Source organism: Vulpes vulpes, chromosome 13 (genome assembly GCF_048418805.1).
Source record: "Vulpes vulpes isolate BD-2025 chromosome 13, VulVul3, whole genome shotgun sequence".
In the NCBI taxonomy this organism is placed as follows: Eukaryota; Metazoa; Chordata; class Mammalia; order Carnivora; family Canidae; genus Vulpes; species Vulpes vulpes.
In genome coordinates, this window is record NC_132792.1 from 135,644,890 (window position 1) to 135,670,292 (window position 25,403).

General features: G+C 35.8%; 1 protein-coding gene across 5 annotated transcripts in view; it reads left to right on the plus strand.

The window, feature by feature from the left end:
* RABGAP1L (RAB GTPase activating protein 1 like) overlaps positions 1 to 25,403 on the plus strand; it is a 724,498-nt gene that overhangs the window by 395,527 nt on the left and 303,568 nt on the right. For all 5 annotated transcript variants that reach the window (XM_072733070.1, XM_072733072.1, XM_072733073.1 and 2 more), the window contains one exon: positions 19,911 to 20,024. In XM_072733070.1, coding sequence (XP_072589171.1) covers positions 19,911 to 20,024 — 114 coding nt within the window. The remainder of the gene's footprint in view (positions 1 to 19,910; positions 20,025 to 25,403) is intronic.

Below are 25,403 nucleotides of genomic sequence, written 5' to 3' on the forward strand. Positions count from 1 at the left end.
TGTCTCATGGATAAATAAATAAAATCTTACAAAAGATTAAGTTAAGTACAAAAATTTTTTAAAATAATAAAATCTTTTTAAAAAATGCAAGTATATTCAGTCCTGTTGGGTCACAATCGTAATTCTGTTGAACTCCAGACCAAGAGATCTGGAGGTGTCCCCTGGGCAACAATTGCAAAAATAGGAGCTCTGTGTGATTACAGAGGCTTATTTTTGAGAAGACTCATCAAGCTGTAATGAGATCAGGGGGTACACAAGGATGGTGTCTCATTGCTTATGTTTCGTGGTGGCATCTCTTTTCTAGATGTGTGGGAAACCTGAAGCCTGTCCCTCAGGCTTCAGCTCCAGGCTAAGTAAGTAGGTCTTTTTTTTTTTTTTTTTTTTTAGGAAGCCTGGAGTCATGTTTCTTTCTGTTATTTGTGTAGTGTCCTGGGGGTGGTGGCCTACCAATAATTGTCTTTCTGATTGTTACAGTCCTAGTGAGCTCTGGAATGCCAGTCCTCTTGACCACCAGGGCCTGGTGAACAAGGGATGTCCTAGTGTACCTGCTAGCTTTAGAAGGCAGCAAGGTAAGGTAGAGGGCAGGGCATGCCATGGCCTGCCTCAGAAAGACAGCAGGAAAATGTCTTGACTGCTCATACCTACAGACTAAGCAGTGCAGTGAGAGTGCCTTATCTGTCTGCATCTGCTGGCTTTTGGCTGGGAGAATGCCATGATCACTTGCACTGGTCCGCCCTAGCCTGGGTTGGGGGACTGCAGAACTGCCCATTTTAGTGGACGTTAGCTTGAGAGGGGAGAGAAGTCAGACTGATCACACTTTCCTACTCCAGCCAGGGAGCAGGGGGGGCACTACAACTGCCCATGCTCTCTGGCTTCAGGAAATGTGGAGACCATGTACTTCATCCTTTGTGGGAGGGGGGGTATTGTGTCCAAGCTCGCCCACTTATGCCAGAAGACTGTGTGTAGAATGCAATAATGGTAGCTACCAGCATCTCTGTCATTGGGAAGCATCTTACCTGTCCCCCACCCCTCCTTTCAGTGCCCTCAGATCAGGAAATGAGTTTCCCTCACATATAGTCTAGGCATTTTCAAACTTCCTTTTTGTTGTTATTGTTGGGTCTTGGGGTAAGTAAGACCATGAGCCAGCCCTTCAAGAGAGGAATCTCAGTTTTTTGTTTTGTTTTGTTTTTTTGTTTTTTGTTTTTCTTTTATAGCACTTTGGAACCCCCTCCTCCTTAAGACATCAGCCCTGTTGGCTTTGCAAGTCAGACATTCTGGAAGCTCATCTCTAGTGCAGATCTCAGGGTCAGGAGTGCTGATGTAGGACATCAACCCCTCACTCCTCTGGGAGAAGTGCCTGTGCAGTGAGATCTCAATCTCTCTTGTGGGTTACCATACCAGGAGTGTGGGACATTTTGTGAGAATCTGTCTCTGCGTCTCCTACCCATCTTAGTGTGGTCCTTTTATCCTTTGTTGTGGAGATCAGTTCATCTAGTTTTTAGATTCTTTTCAGAGGGAAATGATCCATATGTAGCTATGGATTTGGTGTGTCCGTGGGAGGAGGTGAGTTCAGGATCTTCCTACACCGCCATCTTGGACCTCCTCCTGGTTTTTCTTTTCATGACCAAAAATAGCAATGCAAACTATAGCATCTGTTTTATACACATTAGGATTCAAATTATGTAAATCTCTAATTCTACACATAAAAAGGATTTTTATCAGATTCTATTTATAAAGTCAGGAAAATTCCTTTCACCAGAGCCTTAATTCTTATATTTTTCAAGTGCTTTTAAAAAGAAAGAATCATTAAAAAAAAAAAATGCCTGCAACTTACTGTATGAAGATTTCATATCATCTAGTGAGTCCATTATACTTTTTTCTATAGTCATTTGAGGGTAATTGGGCTTCACACAGCCATATTGATTAAAATTAGGATCATTATATCTTCATCCCATATACATATTTTAGAGCCTATCTTTGACAACTCTGTCTCACTGTGGCCCTAAAAATTCCTTTCCAAACGAGTCAGATGCTCTCTTCTTTCCTGCTCATCTGCATCTCCTAGGAAGTGAGAAGTTTTAAAGTTTCTTAAAATTCTAGTGTGTTCTAATGTAGTGGTGTTCAAACTTTTTTGATCCTCCCCATACATACATGTATGTTTGTGTGTCAGAAGCAGTAATTTTCAGAAATGATTTAGTGAGATGCACTATAGTATTTACCATTCCTTTTTTTCCTTTTAATTCTGATTATGACTCACTACACTGAGTATTAGATCATAATCATGATTCAGTAATAGAGACTTAAAGTTTCCATGGCTTGTGGAGAAGCTCTAAGGCTGGCTGTAGATTTTCTAAGCCCCAGATCTGTTCACCATGACTTTGTCTTATAAGTGTTATCTATGATCTAGCTGCTTGATAACATCAGAAGGCTGCAGGATTTGCCCTACTTCTAGGTGCCAGAATTATTGCCCTCATGCTATAGAGAAAAAGCAAAACAATCCCAGGTTTAATAATATCCACCATGAATTGAATGCTTACTATCTGTCAGGCACTATGATTGATATACATAATATCTAATCTTAAAACAAGTTTGAAAATTAGGACCAACATCACTATTTTGGTGGCAGAGTGGAGAGAGCAAGGCACACAAAGCTTAGAGACATTAAGTAATTTGTCTAAGATTATATAGTTTGTAGGTGGCTTTATAGCTCAAGTTTTTTCACTACCATACACTTTATGTAAAGGACATTCCATTGTGAAGGGTCTTCTTTAATGCTCCTCTTTATTGCGCCTAAGGAAAGTTGAGACCTGGAAAAAACTAAAGCCCTAAATTGGACTTTGATAATCTAGCCTGTAAACATTCCTGCTGTCAACATTGTCAGGTCAGTGCTCTCTCGATACGGGATGAATTAATTTTTGGCAATCCCAGCAGCAAAAGTTATCTCTGTGATGTGCACAGTCTGCTGTGAGTTCTTTGAAGCCAAAGTTTATGGAAAATGTTTAAGACCACTCTCCTGTTTCTGGTTTTTACTGGTGTTTCTCTATTTGCCCACAGTAGTAAGATAAGTTCTTAATAATTGTATCCCATATGGAAGCATGGCTAACAAATATCATTATTGGTAATGGGCTTAGCAGCTTCATAAGAAATCTTGGCATCCCAGAGGACTGATGGAAGTAGCAAAAGCATAAGCGGTTCTTCTCTGTAATGATTAGTCATGGGGCTAGCATCTTATATACTTGGAAACAAGTTTTGAGAACTTCATTCCATCCTTCTCCCTTCTCTGTTTTTACTCCTCCACCCAAGGCACATTTTTCCTATCCCCCTACAGGAGAAAAGTTTGTGACAAAGGGATTGAAAGTGTGGAGTTTGGTTTCTGAGTTAAAATCTAGACTTGCATTGTCTAGTATGGTAGATACTAGCAACAGTGCTGTCAAACACCTGAAATGTGGCAAATCAGAATTGAAAAATTTCATATCAGATTTTAAAGACTTAAAGTATGGAATTTCGTTGTTAATTTTTAACACTGATTACATGTTGAGGTAATATTTCAGGTTCATTGATTTAATAAGATGTTATTAAAATTTTCACTTTTTTTGACTTAATGTGGCTACATGAAAATTTTAAATTACATTATGTGGCTTACATTATATTTCTTTTGGAAAGCGATTCTAGACCAGTGCTCCAGCCACCTGGCTCAACCCAGCTTTGAAATATGGCTCATTAACTAACTTCAGGACACCACCCCTCCCCTTCTCATTCGAGGAAAGCTAAATTTTGCTCAGTCTTTTCTTCTGATCCTTTCTCCCTATACCTGGTTGAAGGAGTATTTGGTGATTTACTGGACAGGTGAGGCCCATAAAAGAAAATCAAGTTTGTCCATTTGGAGATGAGGACAGATAGTCTTGTTTGATGGGATAGGAACACCAAGCACATAGAAAGTGGATTTGTTGTCAACGTTCTGTGAAGTGAATTTAAGGAAGTACAGCAAAGTTCAGATGTTTCCCATTTTGACTGCCTCAGTGATTTTTTTTTTTTTTTTTTTGAGAGAGAGAGAGAGAGGATGTAAATAGAGGGAGGAGGTGAGAGAGGGAAAGAGAGAGAATCCCAAGCAGGCTTTACACTCAGTGCAGAGCCCGACATGGGGCTCCATCTAAGGACCCTGAGATAATGACCTGAGCCAAAGTGATTTTGTTTTTGATTGGAATATCAAATTCTTCCAAGATAATGTGCTCCTTAATTTTACATGTTCATTTTGCCTAGTCAGTCTGTTTGGTTTACTCTTAGAGGTCACCAAAACCTTATGAGTGCAGCCATATGGAGTGGGAAGGTAGGTTGTCAATTCCTGAGCCATGGGAGCTAAGGTCCTGCTGCAGTTGGTTGGATGCAGCCACAAAGACCAAAATAACTGATGAAAATTATTTTGAAGGAAGTGAACTATCATGTGCATTTGTGTGTTTCTGTAGTGAAGTCTGTTTAAAAAATTTTTTTCTATTCAAGTAGTTTTCAATTAAAAATTCTCTATTTTAAAGAAGATAATATGAAAAGAGAAACACATTTTTCAATTAATTTACAATGCATTCAAAGAAAGACTAACAGTTTCTTCAAAACTATACCATTTAATCAGATACTGTAGTGTCTGCTAGTTTATAAAATTTCAATAAAAATTTTAAAATTAGTCAGAACAATAAGAATATTTAAATAGATGCTAATGTTCATTTACTTAAAATATTAAAAGGATTTGTTTAAAATACACAACCCATTACATTTTTGTTATTCCTGAATTTGTGTTTTATGAGGGTTGCTTGACCCTAGACCACCACAGCCAAGTCTTTCAAGTTGTGTCCAGATGCTGTTTCCTATAAATAATTGCATTGTAAATACTAGAACAATAAATCCTTCTTTGATAAAGCTTAGCAGAACACCAAAATCTCAGGTGTAGGTATATGCCATTATACTAATTTTGAAACCCATTTTTTTCTTTGACCAGAGAAGTTTTTCGGATGTCCATTGATTGATCTTTATTTGGCATTTGAGCAGAGGAGAGTTGTTGACTAAGTAAATATTCTCTGTTCACTGGGAGGAATCTTTATCTGTTTCCTGCCTTCATGTCTTCAGGGACTTCAGACCAGTCTTCTGTATCTTAATTTGATCTTATTTTCCAGGTCATCAATTCAGTTTTTCTGAGCCTCACAGGCTTGGTAGTCTCACTAACAATGGTGTCTGTCCATTGTTATCTAGATGTCCTCATTTTCCTCTCAGTCTTTTATAGTTTAGAATAGATCTTTCTGAAACTATTCATAGCAGTATTTGTGGCATTTAACTAATATTTGTTTATTTTTATAAAGTAAATTTAACACAGCTTGCTTGAGAAGTCAGATGTGACTAGTTTATATCAAATATGGTATCTTTCAGACCAAGTATTTAAAAGCAACTTAAATAAGAAAGAAGTGGTATATAAAATGTACTCAGGAATTGATTTTCCCAGTTCCATGATATTAGTAAACTGGGTAAGGCTACCAGATTTAGCACACAATAATACAAGATACTCACGTAAATTTGAATTTCAGATAAACAAAAACTATTTTTTTAATATAAATAAGTGTGTTTCATGCAATATTAAATCCCATGCAGTTTAGCTAGGCATTCTACATTTTATCTGGGAATCCTAATAAACACAGCAAACACAGTAGCTTTAAACTCTTGGAATTATAAAATTGTAAGATAACTAAAGCTCACATTATAGCTGAGCACATTGTATTGAGTGCATTTTCTTTATAGGGTACTGATTCTTGTAAGTACCTGCCCTGCCCTAAAAGTTAAGAATTCTTTTACTCATGAAATATTGTTGAGGTCCCCTTCCCCTTCTTCTTACCTTTCTCACTTTGCTGATATTTCCTTGATTCTCCCCAGATGGCAGTGGTGCAGGGATGTTGCAATACCTACTCTTAGGGTTAGAGCCGGACCACTTGCTTTGCCTCACTTACACCATCCCATCTCCATTTCTCCCTGACTTGCAGGAATTGGAGATATTCCTTTAGTGGCAAGGGCAGAGTTGTCCTCTTGGCTGATATTCAGGCTCAGAATGCTGCATCTTTGTTGTTTAAAGAGTCAAAATCAGCCACTACTGCCTTCCTCTCCTTGTGGCTCTCACATTTGTGAAGGGTTCTCTGGTTCACACTGTCCTCTTCGTGTTTCAGGACTCTATATTTTACTACTCTGCTCTTGAACATACTACAGCCATGGTCAGCAAGAAATACTAACTTGGAGGAGTGCTGTTTTCAATGGCTATTTAGATCAGCACTGCCCTTCATAAAGCATTTTAGCCTTTGCCAGATGGAGGGTACATTTAAGTGAAATGTGTACTTTCTGTTGATCATAATAAACCTGTGTGGAGGCTTCTTTGATTTTTCTTTCCTGTAAATTGGGAAGTTAGGGGCACCTGGATGGCTCAGTTGGTTAAGTGTCCGACTCTGTTTTGGCTCAGATCATAATCTCAGGATCCTGGGATCAAGCTCTATGTCAGGTTCCCTGCTTGGCATAGAGAATGCTTGAGATTCTCTGCCTCTCCTTCTCCATATGCCCCCCCCCCCCACTCACATGGGCCCTTTCTCTCTCTCTCTAATAAATAAATACATAATAAAGTCAAATAAATAAACAACAAGCTAGGAAGTTAGTATTATGAACAAAATGTGCTAACATGCTCAGTTACCTTTAACCCTTGGAAGAGCAATTTTGAACAGTGAGATCATCTGTTTTTTGTGGGTAAAAATGTTAACTGTGGCAGTGGCTGTGGTGGTATCCCTGTCAGATAACAGAGCATTTCATAGGCAGATGTGAGTGCCCAAGGAAGGAAAATTTGCCCCAACCTAGTTTCCATTTGTGGCTCAGCGTTGGACTTGACCCATGTTCCTCTTAATTAGCAACATGAGTTCATTCTTTATTCTCTTGTCTCTCTGTCTTGGCTTACCATGTTTTCCTTTCATAAAATCATTTATTCAACAATTATCTGTTCAGCCTCTACATTTAGTAAATGTGTTGCTATAGCTATACTATGGACTATACTATATATACTGTACTATGTTACTATAGACTATACTATAAATGTGTTACTAGACTATACTGTGTCTAGTGGCCCAGATCTCAGAGGAGGTAAATATATATCTTACTCCCCAGGCAACATGTAACAGGTTTTATATAAGTTTATACAACTTGGTGTTATTATACCCTAAGGAAAGAGGGCATTGTTTTTACTTGGGATCATCAAGAAAGCACCATGGGAGAAGGCTATATGAGCCCTTATAAATGGACAGGATTTCAACAGGAGAAAATGTGGGAAATAGGGCCATCCAAAGCAGAGGAAATTGCACAAAAGCATTGAAGCTTGAAAGAACAGTGCAATTTTATGGAATGGGATGTGAATCAGATGGAATGGAATAAGGGGTTTTTTTGGGGTGTGGGGTGGTGGTGTTTTGAGGATAATGGGTAGGACCACACTGTAGATAGATCTGATTGCTACACAGGAGCAAATCAGTGCTTTATATAGGTTAACCTAAAAGTATTGTACAGGTTGAAGTAAAGGAAATCTTCTCTGTGATGATTTAGAAGCCTTTGAAATAAAGTGATAATATTCTGAAATTTGATGGTGGTGCCAGAAAAGGACACATGTCCTAACTGACCTTAACAATGCTTGGTTTGCCTAAAAAATAATATTAGTTATTTTCATATTGTGAATAGTTGTGGATTATACCTAATTACTTTGCAACATAGGAACTGTTATGTGTATGTAACTTGGTATCAACCACTTAGAGCTTAGGAAAAATGAGAGAGCTTTTCTTTGTAGGAACAGGTCTAAATAAAGAAGTGCCAGGAAAACACCTGGGAAGAATCCTCCTTTCAGTCCCCGTAGCTAGTGAATCAAGTCAAAGCTCAGTACACAAATGGCAACTTAATAAATGAGAAATAAGTGGGTTGGGTTTTTGTTTTTGTTTTTGTTTTGCAATTTCTTAATGTTAAACCAGTTACATTTTCTTTTTCTTTTTTAGAAATTTAGACTTTAAAAATCCTCTCTTAGTGACTTGGGTCTATTAGCAAGAAAATTACATAAAAATCCATGGCCCTTGTAGCATTTAAATTAAGAAGCAAATATGTATATTGATTAAGGGGGGGGGGTTAATGCTTCCAAAGTGAGAAAGACCACAACCATAAACTGTTTATGTATCTGTATTTTTCTCATGTCAGTGTTACAGAGCCTAAATAGCTAGCAGCCTACAAGATAGAAAAAAAATCTTCCATTTCATGTGTATCTTATAATCTTATGAAGTAGAATAGAAGATTTTACTCTCTTAATTTATAACTTCTAAAAGGCCCTAAGATAAAAGAGGAGTGTCTGTATCTTCCTCTGATTTAATATGGTATTAAGAACCTAGTAGAGAACTTGAGTCTATTAATCACTATAATCCTGAGGTGCAATGAATAGGAAAGAATTTCCTGATTCTTGCCTGTGATCTCAGTCTATCATTTCAAGCTATTTTACTGAGAAAGAGTTAACATGTAAACTCTGATGGTTACTGTAGATTTCTAAAACACCATATTTTTTAATAAATTTATTTTTTATTGGTGTTACCAACATACAGAATAACACCCAGTGCTCATCCCATCAAGTGCCCCCCTCAGTGCCCGTCACCCATTCACCCCCACCCGCCGCCCTCCTCCTCTTCCACCACCCCTAGTTCGTTTCCCAGAGTTAGGAATCTTTATGTTCTGTCTCCCTTTCTGATATTTCCCACACATTTCTTCTCCCTTCCCTTATATTCCCTTTCACTATTATTTATATTCCCCAAATGAATGAGAACATATAATGTTTGTCCTTCTCCGATTGACTTACTTCACTCAGCATAATACCCTCCAGTTCCATCCACGTGGAAGCAAATGGTGGGTATTTGTCGTTTCTAATGGCTGAGTAATATTCCATTGTATACATAAACCACATCTTCTTTATCCATTCATCTTTCGATGGACACCGAGGCTTCTTCCACAGTTTGGCTATTGTGGACATTGCTGCTATAAACATCAGGGTGCAGGTGTCCTGGCGTAAAACACCATATTTAATGTACTTTGCCTCTGGTTGGGTTTTGAACACATTATGTGATTCATCTCTTGTCATTTTTGAAGTAAAAAGACTGATTTTGAAATAATGTAGCATTTGAATGTATCTTTATCTTTTTTGATTTTCATATAAAATGAGGCAAAACGCAGTGAGAAAACCCCAAACACCTTTTTGTTACGATGATTTTTGAAACTCCAGTAGTGGTAGGATTTCTAATTTCTTTTTTAAGATAGAGATCCATTTGTGGGGGTTTTTTTTCTGTAGTAATATCTGTAGTTATTTCCACGTATCATCTTTGGCATTGGGAGTAAGGGCATTTTGGTATACATTCTGCTGTGAAGTTTTGGCTTGTAAATCTATGAGTACTTTTTATCATCTTTGATTTGGGGCAAATTATTTCCTTCTGCTACTGCATCTGACTAAATAAGGTTACAAGAGAATTTAGAAATCAAAGCAAAAATTATAAAATTCGAGTCTGTCCATTATGGAAAGTATACACTTACCATGCCTGCTTCCCTTATTCTGAACTATTTAGCACCCATTTACTAAGCACCTACTAGAGTCTCCATTACCAGGGAAACAAAGATAAATAACAACTAACTGATCATGGTCTACCTAGAGGTGATAGTCAAGTGGGGATATTCAAACATGGGGACTAGTTAATTAATACAGCTGAGTGGAAGACCAAAGGACCAATTGATTAAGGGAGGAAAAGGGAAAAGACAACTTTCAGAATAATTCTTTGGATGTCAGCTCAGACATAGAATTTACTCCATGTAAATAGAGATTGAGAATATAAAAGGACATCTGATTTTTGGGATATTCTGACTTGAGATTTTGACTTGTTAAGTTTTAGGTGTAAAATGATAGATCTGTTAGACCAGTAGTTCCTAAATAATAATTTGTAGACTTTTGCTTATGGCTGTGCAAGGATTTGTTAAAAATATAGCTTGCCTGGAAATACTATAGAGATTTTAGTAACTTAAATCTAGGTGAGATCTGGAAATATGGGTTCCAAAATAGCTTCTCAGATGGTTCTGATAATCGGTAAGATTTGGCATCTACTTTAGTCAAGAGCAAGGAGAGAAGACAGATGGTAATTGAAGTTGCAAGAATGGATATGATTTCCTAGGAAGAACATGGAGGGTGAGCAGAGAACAAGGCCAAGGATGTAACACCATCAGCTAAGGAGTACACAGACGAGGAATCAGAAAAGAAACTAAAAAGGAATATACTGTGTTGAGTTGGAATATATATTTACCTAGATCCCATAAGTCTTAGAATAGTAATGCTCATTTCTTAATCAATACAGAGAAAAAAAAAGTATAGAATAAAAATCTCTAGGTTTCTACTTAGATTTATTCCAAAAAGGATTAATCTAGCTTCAAATGTGCTTTATTGCAAAAAATGCTTTTTTCTACTTCTAGAACAATCTGTTGAAGAAACAGAAATTGATCCTCTTGAATAGGGAAACTTGAATAAAGTAGATTATCAGAAAAGGAAGTTATAATATTAATCAGAATTCATAAAACAAGCAGGCTTCACGCTCAGTGCAGGTCCTGACTCAGGGCTCAATCTCACGACCCTGAGATCACAATGTAAGCCAAAATCAAGAGTTGGATGCTTAACCAACTGAGCCACCCACCCAGGTACCCCTACATTAAAGATGATTTTTTAAAAGTCATCTGAATTAACACAGTATTAGAGGACTGTTTTATTGTGAATAATATTTTGTCAGAGAGGAAAAGGTAGGCAGTTAATCTTTTAATAAAAACAAAATTTACTGGTGAGAATACTACAGTGAGTTCTTCAAATTATGAATGGTCAACTTGTTATAATATAACCAGTTAAGAAGTTAAAAAAGGAGCATAGTCCACAGAAGACTACTATCACTTCTGACATTGGTTGTCAGGTTATGGTGTTACCAGAACCACCTTGAGGTTCAGTAATTCACTAGAAACATTCAAGGAACTTCATGAAAGCTGTTAAATGCATGGTACCTGTATTATCGCTAAAGGATAGAGATTAAAGCCAGCCAAAGGAAGAAGTGCATGGGGCAGAGTCCAGGAGAAATGCCAAACATGGAACTTGTTTTGGTCTATTCCCCATGAAGTTATCAACAACGAACTTTCCTGGCACCAGTATGTAACAATATACAAGGAGTATTGCCAACTTCATTTAGGAAAGTTCACTGAGTCTTGCGGTGCAGTTTTTATAGGACTATTCATGTACTGCCCACGTGACTGACCTTTATTTTTCAGTCTCTTAATAGATAGAACTAATGCTGTATGACCCAAAGCCCCATGATAAATCATGTTTGTTGGGTGACCAAAGCTCACACGCTAACAAAGACCTCCTATCAGACATGACATTCCAAGGCCTAGAGATTACTTTCTAGTAATTAATGATAAGGGCCAGCACTCTTTTTGTGTAAGGTTAATTCATCAGTACACGCTAATTCTTTCAGATAGTAACATCAGATGAAATAAACTGAAACAAGAGTTCACAAAACTGACTACAAAGACCATGAAATGAAATGGCCAGATAAAATGGTTCCTTGTGGTCCACAGGAGTAGGTTAAAATGTCTTCATTGAACATTACCTTTCCATATTCTAGATCCCACTCAGCTTGTACTCTGTGAATTCTTTTCTATAGACAATTAGAGTCATATCTCCTGGGCATGCCTTGGAACCCCTGCTTATGCCACCTTGTACTGTACAGTTGACTCTTGAACAAAATGAGTTTGAACTGTGTGGGTCCATTTATACGCCAATTTTATCTGATAAATACAGCATAGTACTGTAAGTATATTTTTTCGTCCTTATGATTTTCTTAATATTTTCTGTCCTCTAGCTTGCTTTACTGTAAGAATGTGGTATATATGGGCAGCCCTGGTGGCTCAGTGGTTTAGTGCCACCTTCAGCCCAGAGCCTGATCCTGGAGACCCAGGATAGAGTTCCATATGAGGCTCCCTGCATAGAGCCTGTTTCTCCCTCTGCATGTGTCTCTGCCTCTGTGTGTGTGTGTGTGTGTGTGTGTGTGTCTCATGAATAAATAAATAAAATCTTTAAAAAAAATAAAAGAATGTGGTATATAATACATATAACACAAGATATGTGTTGGTCGACTGCTTATGTTTTGGTAAGGCTTCCAGTCAATAGTAGACCATTACTAGTTAAGTTTGAGGGGGTCAAAAGTCATTTTTGTGTGGGGAGTTTGCACCCTTAATCCCGAGAATGTTTAAGGGTCAACTATATTCTCTTGAGATCTTTCAATTTTGTTGAACCCATCCTGTCTCTAGTGTCCAGCCCAGTCCTCATCTTCTGGGAAAGTCCTTTTTTACCAGTGAACATTTTCTTTGCCCAATTTCTGTAGCTAACTTTGCCTGGATCATTTAGTTGGCTGTTAGCATATGTTTCCTTCCAGTGATATTTGCACCTATATCTTGTCTTTACAAGATCTTAACCTCATGCAATATAGGGATATTATAGACTATATCCTATTTTTTTTGATCCCCTAAATCCTAGTACAATGTCTTGCACATGACAAGTGTTAGATAGATGTTTGAATGTTTATATGGACATGTGCAACCAGAAACATAATATTCAAATATATGAAGTAAAACATTTTGTAAAAATGATCTAAATTATACTTATAAATTATACATTTATAAATATAAAATATAAGGGCATCTGGGTGGCTCAGTCAGTTAAGCATCTGCCTTTAGCTCAGGTCATGATCTTGGGGTCCTGAGATTGAGCCTCATGTCAGACTCCCTGCTAAGCAGGGACTCCCTCTTCCTCCCATTCATGCTCTCTCTCAAATAAATAAATAAATAAATAAATAAAATATTTTAAAAATGTATAAATCTAATTTATAATTATAAATTTCTGAGATAGCCATGTTAATCCAGAAAAATATTGGAGTAATTTTTGGCAATTCATTGAAGTGATCTGCACACAAATGTCAGCATAATGCTGGAAAATGTCTAGAGAATTATTGCCATTCTGCTTCCACCTCAGAGCTTATGCACATGCTTTTTCTTTTGCCTATAATGCCCTTTTCTCTAAATAGTTGAACACTCAGAGAGGCAAAACCACCCTGCCTAAAATATCAGCTTTCTCTTCACTCAGTACCTATTTACCTTGTTTTATTTTTTTCATAGTACTTCTCTCTAACCAATATGATATACTTGTTTTCTGTTTCTTTTCCCTGCTACTAGAATGTAAGACCCAAAGGGAAGGACACTACCTTGCTAACCATTGTATCTTCTGTACTTAAAATAGTGCCTGATTCTTAGTAGGTACTCAGAACTAAGTATTTGTTGGATACATAAACAAATTTGTGCTATGCAACAGGTTAGAAAGCTTAATTTTTTAATGTCCATTCAACTTTTATATCACTTGATTTAAGAAGATGTAATTGAGTTTGCTCAAAGAGTTTCAAAGAGAAGCATTTAAAGTAATTGAAGGAGTAGTAGAATGTTTTCTAAAATTACTAAAAGTTATTCACCCTGTAAAAACAATAACTAGGTATATACATAGTCAAATTAATAAAATTATAAAATGTAAAGATTAAGTGAAAATAAGCATGTTTAGCAAATGCTAGTTATTAGAGGTGTCCTTTAGTTTTGTGGAAAAATAAAAAGATGTTATTTTTATACAATTAGAGTAAATATGGAGCTCTTAAAATTTTTATTTGTTTCAAAGGGTTTACGGGGCTATTTTGATGAAAATCATAATTTAAAAAAATAATACAAAGTTAGAAATGCATCTCATTTTGGAAAATAACATCATGGATTTCAGTTATTGTGCTTCATTCCAACAGAAGTTGCAGAGCTTATCATTGCTCATTGAATAAGCTTCCAAGACTGTCAAGTGCCTCAGTTGAACCTTTATTTTGGGACAATGAGTGGTTAGCAACCCTGGAATGGGGACATATCCATATATGGCCATAGATGCATTTGGTGGGTGTATTTGGAGTCTAAAAGTAACCCCAGGTATTTGTCATAGAGAATCATCTCTTCTCTGACCTAAATTTCATAGGATCCCTGGGAAATCCAGGCTGTGCCCATAGGCTGCAATGCTTCTTAATCTTCCAGTCCCAAAAGAATGCTTTAGTCTATTTAAATATTTCTCACTCCAGTCCTTGCACTTCCTTCAGGATCAAGGTATCTGGTCTTAGAAATAGCACATTTTTTTGTCCCCTTCCTTCGCCTTCTTTTAGTTCGCACTGTTGCTTCTCTCCCTGAAGAGATTTATTTCTAGTTGAAGCTAGAATGTGACTTATGCCTTGACCTTTGTGTTAGGCTTTGATTCTGAGACATTTGGCAGCATGTGTGTTCAGTGCCTGGAAAACAGGTTGCTTACAATATGATTTAGTTAACGTGTATTTCTTTGCTTCCATATTAGCCCACTTATACTAAGACTTGCCCCCCTCCCCCGTATATTCAAGGAATGAAGACTGGCAATGATCCATTCTTTTTGTGTTACGTTTCAAGCTCACGATTTCAGTAGCATGTTTGAAACTAGAATTCACTTTCATATTTTCTCCTTTTATCTCTGCCTCTTATAATTTTTGGCAAACATCAAGGCAAATAAATCAGACCCACCACTGCAAACCCATCTGTTTTCAGGGACATGTAAGCCGATCAGTTTGTGATGTTTTACCATAGATCTAGCTCCAACATAGAACTAAAGGAGGATCCCTGTGAAGTAAGAATAGAAGGCACGTTCTAAGGTCAAGTATTTTTTAAGCTCTGAATCATTTATCTGCTGACTGTGTGTAGGTTTGGTCTACACTGGCATTTTTAATAACACTAACAAATCAGCATGGTATTTATAAATGAAATAATTTTGAAATAATTTTGTGGTATATGAAAAGTGAAAATGCAGTTATACTTTGGATTTGACAGTAGGGATTAATAAGAAAGATACTGTCATAGTTGTAAAAATGTAGCAAATTAAGGTATAGTCAAGGTGTTCATTTATCAGACATCACTTTTACACTTCATCTGGTGCTAAGGTCACATGTGAAAACAATCATCTGTAGTAGAATGCCTTTCCAGTTGTTGACAGCCTAGAAATTGTTTTATAAAAAAATAATAGGCTATGATCATCCAAACCTGCCTTCCTAATACTTGTTGACACTTGAATGCTGTATTCATTTTTTTTTCTCACAACAAACAAGTAAGCAATGATTCTCTTGAAATAGGAATTAAGAGGATTGCAGGGTGTGTGTGTGTGTGTGTGTGTGTGTGTGTATAATACTAGAAGAACAATTCACATAATACTCTTGATAGCAGGCTGTAAGTTGAATCCACATAAAATGATCAAAAGTTAATTGAACTACTTATCATATCTCTTAGAGTTGGTTTTAAATTGACTTTCAACAAGCAAAATTATATCCTCTGTTGGAAACAGAGGATGGATTTTATCACACTAGGGATGATGTTTTTTGAAAATTAAAAGATAATTTAGTCTTGTGACTTAGCAGTTTGGGATTTAAAGAAAATTCTTCAAAGGTAAACAAAATTGAAATTTAGTTTCAATGTGATGGTGGTGTCAGGGGTGTGGGGTGGGAAGGAGACAGATAAAACTCAACTTCTGAGACTTTCTTCCAGACCTCTCACTTTCTTCCAGACCGCTCGCTCTACTCTTTACTGATTAGAATCAGCTTTTGTGTGTGGCCCAGCCTGACTCCTCCTTAGACAGGATAGATGATCTCAAGGACTTTGCCTACCAGTTGCATCCTTGGTGTTGATGGTCCAGAAGGAAGGCATGCAAAAGAGACCATGGCATTTGTCTTCTCCATAACCGTGACTTCAACCCTTCTCTGATTCTCAGAATCTAAATTCTGAAATAGTGATGGACATGGTAACTACTTTGGCAAATGTAGTTTCTGCCATACCCTGTCCTTTTCGTCCTCCTTCTGGGCTGTGTATATCTTTATTTCATGGATACATGCAAAGCTGGAGCCAGAATGTGTATCAGTTGATAAAAATATTAGTTTACAAATGATTATTCGTTTTTGCTTCTATTCATGGATTAATAGAAATAAGGATGATTTAGGACACCTAAGATACATGATGGGAAATTCAGAATGGGATATGTATTTATTAAAAATGTCATCATGCTGAAAGCTCTATTCAGAATGTTCATGATATCCAAAGAAAAACAGTGGTTTGTTTCAGTATTTAAAGTGTACACATACAGAAAGATGTCTAAAATGCATTTTTACCAAAACATTTAAACAGTTAAATGTGAATCTTAAGGGATGCTTGGGTGGCTCAGCGGTTAAGTGTCTGCCTTTGACTCAGGGCCTGATCCTGGAGTCCCAGGATCGAGTCCCACATTGGGCTCCCTGCATGGAGCCTGCTTCTCCCTCTGCCTGTGTCTCTGCCTCTCTCTCTCTCTCTCTCTCTCTCTGTGTGTGTGTGTGTGTCTGTGTCTCTCATGAATAAATCAATAAAATCTTTTAAAAATGTGAATCTTAAGGAAAAGGGGGAATAATAATTGACAATTACTATTTTTATTTGTTTCTTTAATGAATACTCATTTATACTAGGCAGTGTGCCAAGTAAGCACTTTGCATGCATTATTTTATTCTAAATGACACAAATTTTATATTACCATCCCATTTTACGGATGAGAAAACTAAACTTTAGTGACATTAAATAACATGTTTGGGATACTATACATATTAAGTGGAGTAGCCAGAAACAGAACCAATAAGTCTATCTGGCTCCAAAGCCACTCATCTCCCATATTGGACTGAAGATCAGAATGAGAGATGCAATTAATGGGGAAGTAAATTGCAGGTCAATTTGTGAACCTCTGGATATTGGTGAAGTACTGCCCATGAAGGAATAGCTTCTTTCTTCTCCCCATTCTGATGATAACTGTCAGGATTTAAGGAGACTCTGCTCATGGGAACCTTCCAAGAAAATGACCTCATATCAGTGTTGGTTGTGCTATAAAATGTTTTTAGTCATATATAATAAAAAAAGAAAAAGGATTTGCTCATGAAACTTTTTAACTCCAAATATTTAGATGGTGAAATATTTGGCCTCTTTTTTGTTTTTCTTTGTTCATTTTATTTCTTATAAAAATTGACAACTGGGCAGCCCTGGTGGCGCAGCGGTTTAGCACCGCCTGCAGCCTGGGGTGTGATCCTGGGGACCCTGGATCGAGTTCCACATCAGGCTCCCTGCATGGAGCCTGCTTCTCCCTCTGCCTGTTCCTCTGCCCCTCTCTCTGTGTCTCTATGAATAAATAAATAAAATCTTTAAAAAAAATTGACAACTATAATTGGAATAAGTCTAAACAGAAAATTAATATTGAAGAGAAAAATGATTTTATCATTCTTTTACAGAGTGTTAGCTTTGTTTCAAATATTTGTTAAAAGAGTGAGTGAATTTGGGACTGATCTCTCAAATCTCAAGTGTGGATTCCTGAAATTTATACTGTTCTTACTCTCAACGATATGGGTAGTTGGGAGATGATTAGCTTTAGCTTTGAAAACATAATTATTTTTTCTAGTCTAATACAAAATTTTGTTCATATTAGTCTATTGTAAAGACTCTAGTGTACCTCCTGACCTTCAGTTATATGAAAGGGATCAGTGAACAGTATAGCAAAATATTTTATTTAGTTTATAAAGTTCGAGAAATTGTTCCCTTATTCAACTGAGAGCAATATAGCAGTATGTTGGAAGAAAACTCCAGAGAGCATTTAAAAGAAATCCTAGGAAGAGAAGTTTCATTAAGGAAAAGTTGATTTTTATTTTCCTTTGATTTTTGCCCATTTATTTTTAGAAACAAGGAAGATTCAAGTATGCATAGAAAAAATTACTGAGTATTATGCAAAGTTACTTTCTAGAAATTTTTGATCAATTTCCCTTTCTGTGAATCAGACTGTTTGTACCATTTAAACACAGTGTGATGCCAAATGAGTAGGCAGTTTCTAGGGAATATAGTCCAATGATTTCTCTCCCTTAACATCTTGAAAAGTGTAAAAAGAGTTATCCTGTGAACCACTCAGCACATGTTTGCCCCTGAAATAGTTCAGCAATGGCAGTAGTAACATTTTCATTGGTCATCTTTTCAAATGGCTTGTGAGTGGGAGCTATTACTGCATGGAAAGAGAACCTTTCTCTTGGGGAAAACCTAGACAGTGAAAACTAACTTCTACCTGGTACCAGCTCTCCACCTCCCCTCAAAATTTTCTTTATTCTTAGAACCTGCATTTGTCTTACTAAATATAAACTTTCTATGTATTCTCTTACTTAAGGTATGATACTTTTTTTTTTAAGTTTCATTTTTATTCAGCTGTAGCATTACATACCTCTAAGCCATCAGAATTTCTTCTGGATTGATTTGCAGTGTATTTGGTGTTTGCTAGCAAATTTGGAACATTTCAGTTTGTGTCCTTTCTCCACATGGTACAAGATCTAATTACCACTCAGCATGTAATAGCAGCTGAAATGAAAAAGGCAGCAAGAGAAGGCACTTGGCTTAACTTAGAGCTAATCAAGGACTTTCTTCTTACATACTTCTCAGCTGCAGAGAAAAGGGAGCTAGCACTCATTAAAGTAACTCATGTATTAAACATTATTTTCCTTTCTTGATTTTAACTGAAATAGGGAATTTGTTCAAATCTTTATGGAAGCAAGACATTAAACAACACTTTTAATTTGCACTGGAAGTCACTGATACTTCCTTAAATTGTGCAAAATATTTTCATCATCAGTGTTGCTAGAAGGAGTCCCATCCTATTTACTTGACATTTAAACAAATAAACAACATTTATGGGAATCAAATGAATGATTAATCACCTTTTATAAAGCTTAGAATTTTACTCAGTTTTGGGCTTCGGGATCCTGAATTCGTCTAAAAGGAACCTCCAGGTTTCTCTTTAAAGCATATGTCATCTTAATATAGTTTAATATAAGCTTAATATAGCTTAATATAGTAGTTTTGGGGCTTTTTATTTTCTGGAGTGAATGAGTTAAGTAATTAACCTATTGGGGGAAATGATTGATATATTTACTTCTTAAATCATTGCAGCCTGAGTTTTCACTTACCAGATTGTCAAAAATTTGAAAAGTGAGATAGTATGTGGTGTTGGGCAGATATAAAAAAAACATGTACCCCACCAATGTTTGGAGTATGTATTGTTACTCCACCTCTGGAGGGAAAGCACTTTGTCAGAAATGAAATGTATATACTTTTTGACCTAGCAGTTCCACCTCTAGGAACCTGTCTTGAAAACGTATGTATAAAAATGTTCCTAGTGATATTATCTGTAATGTAAATAGAAAAATGCAAAAACATCATTAACAGGAGAGTATTAAATAAATTGTGATATATTCATGTCCAGTTACCTCATTCTTTTTAATAGCTGCTCTTATAGAGAATGATATACTCTTGCATATATTGATTAGGAATATTCTGTAAGTTATCCTATTACATGAAAGGAGCCAATAGTTTTCTTCTATTTGTGCTTCAAAAAGCAAAGAATAGAGATATGTTTATACAACTTCTCTTCCTCACCTCCCCCTTCCATAAGCATATATTCACACATCTATAGATAGGTAGATGAAAAGATACAAAAGAAACTGTTGGTAGCCTTTATAGCAGTGAATGGGACTATGGGTCTGGATGGAAGGCAGATATTTTTGGTGGGGGGGAGCATACTTTTTTGTGCTCTTTGAGTATTTTTTTAGCATATGTACATATTATTTTCAATTAAGACATTTTAAATTAATGACTAGGTCTATCTTTTTTTTTTTTTTTTTTTTTAGGACTCAGCCCAGGAAAGTGTCATCACTCGAGATATTCATCGTACATTTCCTGCACATGATTACTTTAAAGATACTGGAGGAGATGGCCAGGAATCACTCTACAAGATCTGCAAGGTAGGGTTCTCCACCTCATTTTTTCTAACTTATTTTATAGGGCTATATTTTAGGAACCCATCTTAAAGATTTTGAGATTTTTTTTCTGTCTTCATTTCTTATTTGCACTGTGCCCTATTGATGCTAGTGGCCAAAGTCCCTCACCAGAGTTCTTTGCTTTGCATGAGAAAGAATTCAAGAGCAAGCAGGGTGCTTGGAGAAAGGGACAAAGATTTATTAAGTCTAGAAGTAAGAAAGGAGCCACTTCATAAAGTAGCAATCTCTCGTCCCAGATGAAGAAGAGGACCCTCTTTGTCTCTAATGAAGGATTTTAAGTTTTTAAAATTAGTTAATGGTATGGGGGAGGGGGCTTACTGTTAAATTTTGGGTTATCATTTACATTGGGTGATTAGTTTTTACATTGTTTTAGGGTTGCAAAATTATACACAGGGAGCAATTTGATAAATGTCAAACTTTCACTGCTGGAGGAAGTGAGGTTTTGTGGTTTTCTAGGAGTCAGATTTTCTAACTCTTTTTATGACTGGCTGGCTGCTAGGTTAAGGGTCAGCCTAAAACCAAAATAACTATACTTAGGTCACTTTGTCTCCTGAGTCTCTGTTCCCTCCTGCCTCACTGTCTTTGCTCAGTACTGACTCCTAAAGGTAACTCTTTGGCTGTATGTTCCAAGCATCCTCATCAGGGAGAGGACACAGTATGGCCTCACTTTGGCTCTGCTGCTAAAAGAAAAGGAACAAAATGTCTTAGGCTACTATAGTAAAGTCTCAGAGGAGTGCTGATAACTGCCCTTTTGACAAGATTATGTGGCAATTGTCTTAAATTTTGGACAACACATAAGGGTAAGAAACAATGTGGTTTTTAAATACTAGCAAGTTCTCTGATATTATTGGTATACTCTAACTTTTGTCACATTATACATCTTCATGAAGTTTTTAAGTCTCATTTTAAAATCTTTCCCCCCATTATTAGTGGGCCTGGAAGAGAACTTTTTTCTGATTTTTGGTAAATATCCTCTACTTGGGTATAAAAGATTCTCTATTTGTTAGTGGACAATAGTCCTCAGATAATTAATTTTTCAAGGTTATATCAGAAATGCAAAATGACTTTTTAAATCATTACCTGTAGTTAACTTGTGTTTGTCAATGCTAATTAAGGCTGAAAGCTAAAAATTACAAAGTCTATTAAACAAAGTTTTGACTTTTATCCTCAAATTTAAGTTGCCTTACAAAATGTGGTAGGTAAACTCAACATTGTCCTCACCTACCATTCCAGTAGAGATTATTACTGAAAAGTGAACTACACAAAAATCTTGTAATAATATGGAGAAAAGGCAAATACCATGGCTAATTTGTAAGTTAGGTAATCAGTTCCTTGAATAATCAAATTTATCTTTTTCTTGATTAATAAAATTTGGCCAGTAGGTATTCAGAAATACATATCAGTGTCATTTTATATTTACTGATTTTTTTATTATTACTTACAAAAGCACTTGCCTGCTTATGCTAACCAAGTAGGATTGATGCTTCATTCTGCAGATGGCATAACTTTCATTAAAATCCTTCTTGCATGTTTGTGGTTTAGCCCTCTGCCCAATCTTGTCTTTTTTCCCTTCTCTCTTGCTGTAGCCATTTGGAGGATTATAAACACTGATCAGAAATCTCTTTTTTCTATGAATGTATCATTTAGAGCTAGAAATGCATAAGTAACTTAAAATCTGAGAGTGTACTGACTTCTGGAAAGTAATATATCATCTAGTTTTAAAAACTGCCACAAACCATTGAACACTATTACAAATGTATAACATATTCACTATATAAGTGTAAAAGGCAAAAGTAATCATTAAAAATTTTTCTGCCAGTTTTGAAACTTTGTAAGCTAATTAGCTCTGGCCTATATAAGGAAAGCATCAAAATTTGTGTAGTTTCTAAGTTTATGTAGAAGGGTCTGACTTATGATATATGGGAGAACATTTTTCCCCTAGCATTCAGCATATTTTTAGACAATCAGTAACTTTTCCTTCAATTTTTCTCTGGTTGATACTAGATAGTTTTTTCACATAACTAAAGCAGATGGTTTTATGTGCTTGCAGCCTCCTGACTTAAAATTTTGCTCCATTGTAGTAAAAACAGTATTGCTCTCATTGTGTAATATTTACAGAAGAAATATCTGAACCATTAACAAATGTAAAGATAAAAGTTAAATAGTTGGTGTATTTAGAAGTTGATATCCTTTGCTTTGATATTTTAGATAATAATCCAACCTTGAATTCATTAGAGTATTGATTAATACATTCACACAGCTCATGAGGCTATGTTAGATTATCAGTGTATATCTGCAATATGATGAGACCGTTTTAAAGCTCTTTCTGTGTAAAGAATATTACAACAATGGAACTTTAAAATACCTTGTACTGCACAATATTTTAAATTACACTACATTTTGTAAAAATATGGAAAAGAAAAGAATCATACTAAAAGCATTTAAAAATTCAAGATACTAAATGAAAGTTGCTAAGGCTTGTAATGTTGTACTAAAATATAATATATAAAATATATTACCTAAACATGATTTTGCAGCACCCTTTGTTAGTGGGGTAGAGCAGAAATGAATATATATATATATATATATATATATATATATATATATATATATTCTGATGAATATGTTATAAAAACCAAAGTTTGCTGTGTTCCAAAATAGACACAGTTCCTTTTCTTCTTGATCTCTTATTTAACAGCTTAATGCTCATGCAGGGCAATCTCAGGTGGTGGTGATAACTCACAAATAGGAAAGCATACTTATAAGTACTTTAAAATTGAATGTTCTTCTCAAGTTTATGCATACACTTTCCTTTCCAATTTGAGCCATAGTCTTTCATTTTAGGACTCTTCTTCCCGTATCCCCCAAAATTGCTATATGTAAAAAGGCCACTGAATGTGGTCTACCTATTCTATCCTTTTTATCCCTAGAATCATATCCAACATCATACCTCACATTCTCAGCAACAGACCTTTGAGTTTCCATCTTGGATATCTTGCACAGGCCTGAAATAATACCTTGACTTAAAAAGGCTTCTTCTTTATCAGTTCCTTTTTTTTCCCTTAATCTTTTTCTTGTCTTGATGCACTGGCCAGAACCTCCATTATAAGTGTTAAAATGAAGCAATCATAGTGGATGGACATCCTTGTCTTGCTCCTGATCATAAAAGAAATGCATCTAATGATTTACTACTAAAATGGTATATCTTATTCACATCAGCAACACACTTAATAGAGCTTTTTTAAATACAGTGCCGTCCATGTGTTACAATAATTTCAAACGTACAAAGTACTTTTACATATATTACCTCATTTATTTCTGACAACTTCTTATCAATGGAGCCCTTACTAGAAATATAACATGTTCTGCTCTTAAATTGAGACAGAAATTATTAAGACAATTTCAGTTACAATAAATGTGGAAATCAGTTCTGGTTTCAAGGATACAGAAATCTGACTTTGTAGTTGAAAAGTTTTCTGTGGCTCTGGTGAAATGAGAAATGATCTGAACTGTCAGATTAGAGGGAAGACTGTTAAAAACTTTCTGTCATGTTTTAATGGCCCTGTCAATTTCAGTTTTTTCCCCTTAATATCTTTTTCAGAGTAGGAGGAAATTGAAATGGTTCAAAGATTCTTCTGTTGTCATAAATTTATGTGTGGAAGTTAAACTGAAGGTATAATAGAATTCATAGGATTCTGAAAATGAAAAGTTTAGAATTTTCTAATCTCCTTCAATACCCCCTTCCTCCTTCCTCCCTTCCTGTATCTCCTATTAGTCAAGTTAATAACATTTTAAAATAGTGTCCTTGAAAGGAGGAAAAAAATACTAGTTCCCCAAGTATCTTTAGCATTTTTCTAGTTTAAATATGATATAAAATCTGTTTTGAGTTGGGAGACAGGTTGGCACAGTTTAAAGGACTGAACATCAGGAAATCTGGTTCTTGATCCTTTCTGTAAGCAGACCTTAAACTCTGGGGAAATCACTTTTTGGATTTCCTCCTCATTAAGGCTATGGGGTCTGATATGATTATTCTGATTTCCAATTCCAATTTGCAGTGTTTCTAAGCGTTTTAATTTTTTTCTTAAAATATAACAGATAAGTGCAGATTTTAATAATTCCTAAGTCAGGAATAATATATATATATGTAATAAAATATAGCTCTGTTGCTCAATACCACAGCTATAAGTAAGTGTAATTTAACATTTAAGACTTCACCTGACTTTCTATTATTGTGTTTGGGTGTGTGTTTCATGCACACATGAAATGGAATACATTTAGTGGTTTACTTTGAAACACACATCTGTTTAAAGACCTAAGACCAGTCAGTCACAGTAATCAGGTAAAATATTGTTCACAACAGTATAGATTGAAGAAACTCTTGGTGTGCAATTTAATTTAAGGCATATTGCCTTTTCTAATTTTCTGATTAAAGTAACAATTTTCTAAAAAAGAGGCTACTGTTGTGAATGGAAAGGGAGGGATCAAATATATTACAAAGAGATCAATACCTTTGTTCATCTGGGTTAATAAGTTGATCATATAATGGTTTGTGGAAGGATAAAAATAACCTTTGTTGTTTTCAAATATTGTTCTCAAAACAAGATTGGATTTAATATAAGAATTAAAATATTTCAGGTATTATTTTGATACCAATAATGAGTGACCTGCTGCATGATTTTGAAGAGTGCAAATGGTCACTGACTTTTGTAAAGTTAGATATAATTATACATTTTTTATATTGTTTTCTAGAATCACAGGGTATTAGTGGTTATAGGGATGAATTATTTTTCACTGAGTCGATTGTATTTTCAATATAAATTTCTATTTGAATACCCGTAATTCAACTCTCTTCTTTGGGATGCCTGAATGGTTTTTTGTTTGAATGGCAGCATTTACTGAGCACATTATATGCCACTTTTCTTTACAAAGCCCAAGAGCATGAGCAAGCTGTGAGACTCCTTCTGCTCACATCCTTGGAATCTGATTAGCCCCAGAATAAGGGCTCATTGGTGTGGAATGCTAGGTATTCCAGGATCAAAATGCACCCAAAAGGATTTCCTGTAGGGCTGTACCTTGGGGAATCCATGGAGAATCAAGCAGGCCTTTTCTATTCTCTGTGTATCGCCTCTCTCTTGAGTTTCTGGCATCTTCTTTCAATCATAGCAACATTCTAAGGTAGATCCAAATGGGGTGCTGCTAAGAAACCCTTCAAATCCCTAGGGTCACTGTGCTTTGCCAGCACATCATAATGAGCAGTGAATTAAGTGGTTTCTGAAGACCTTGAGGTTGGAAGAGTATTCTCATACAAATTAGTTTCCTTAAGGAAAAATTAATTATTTTAGG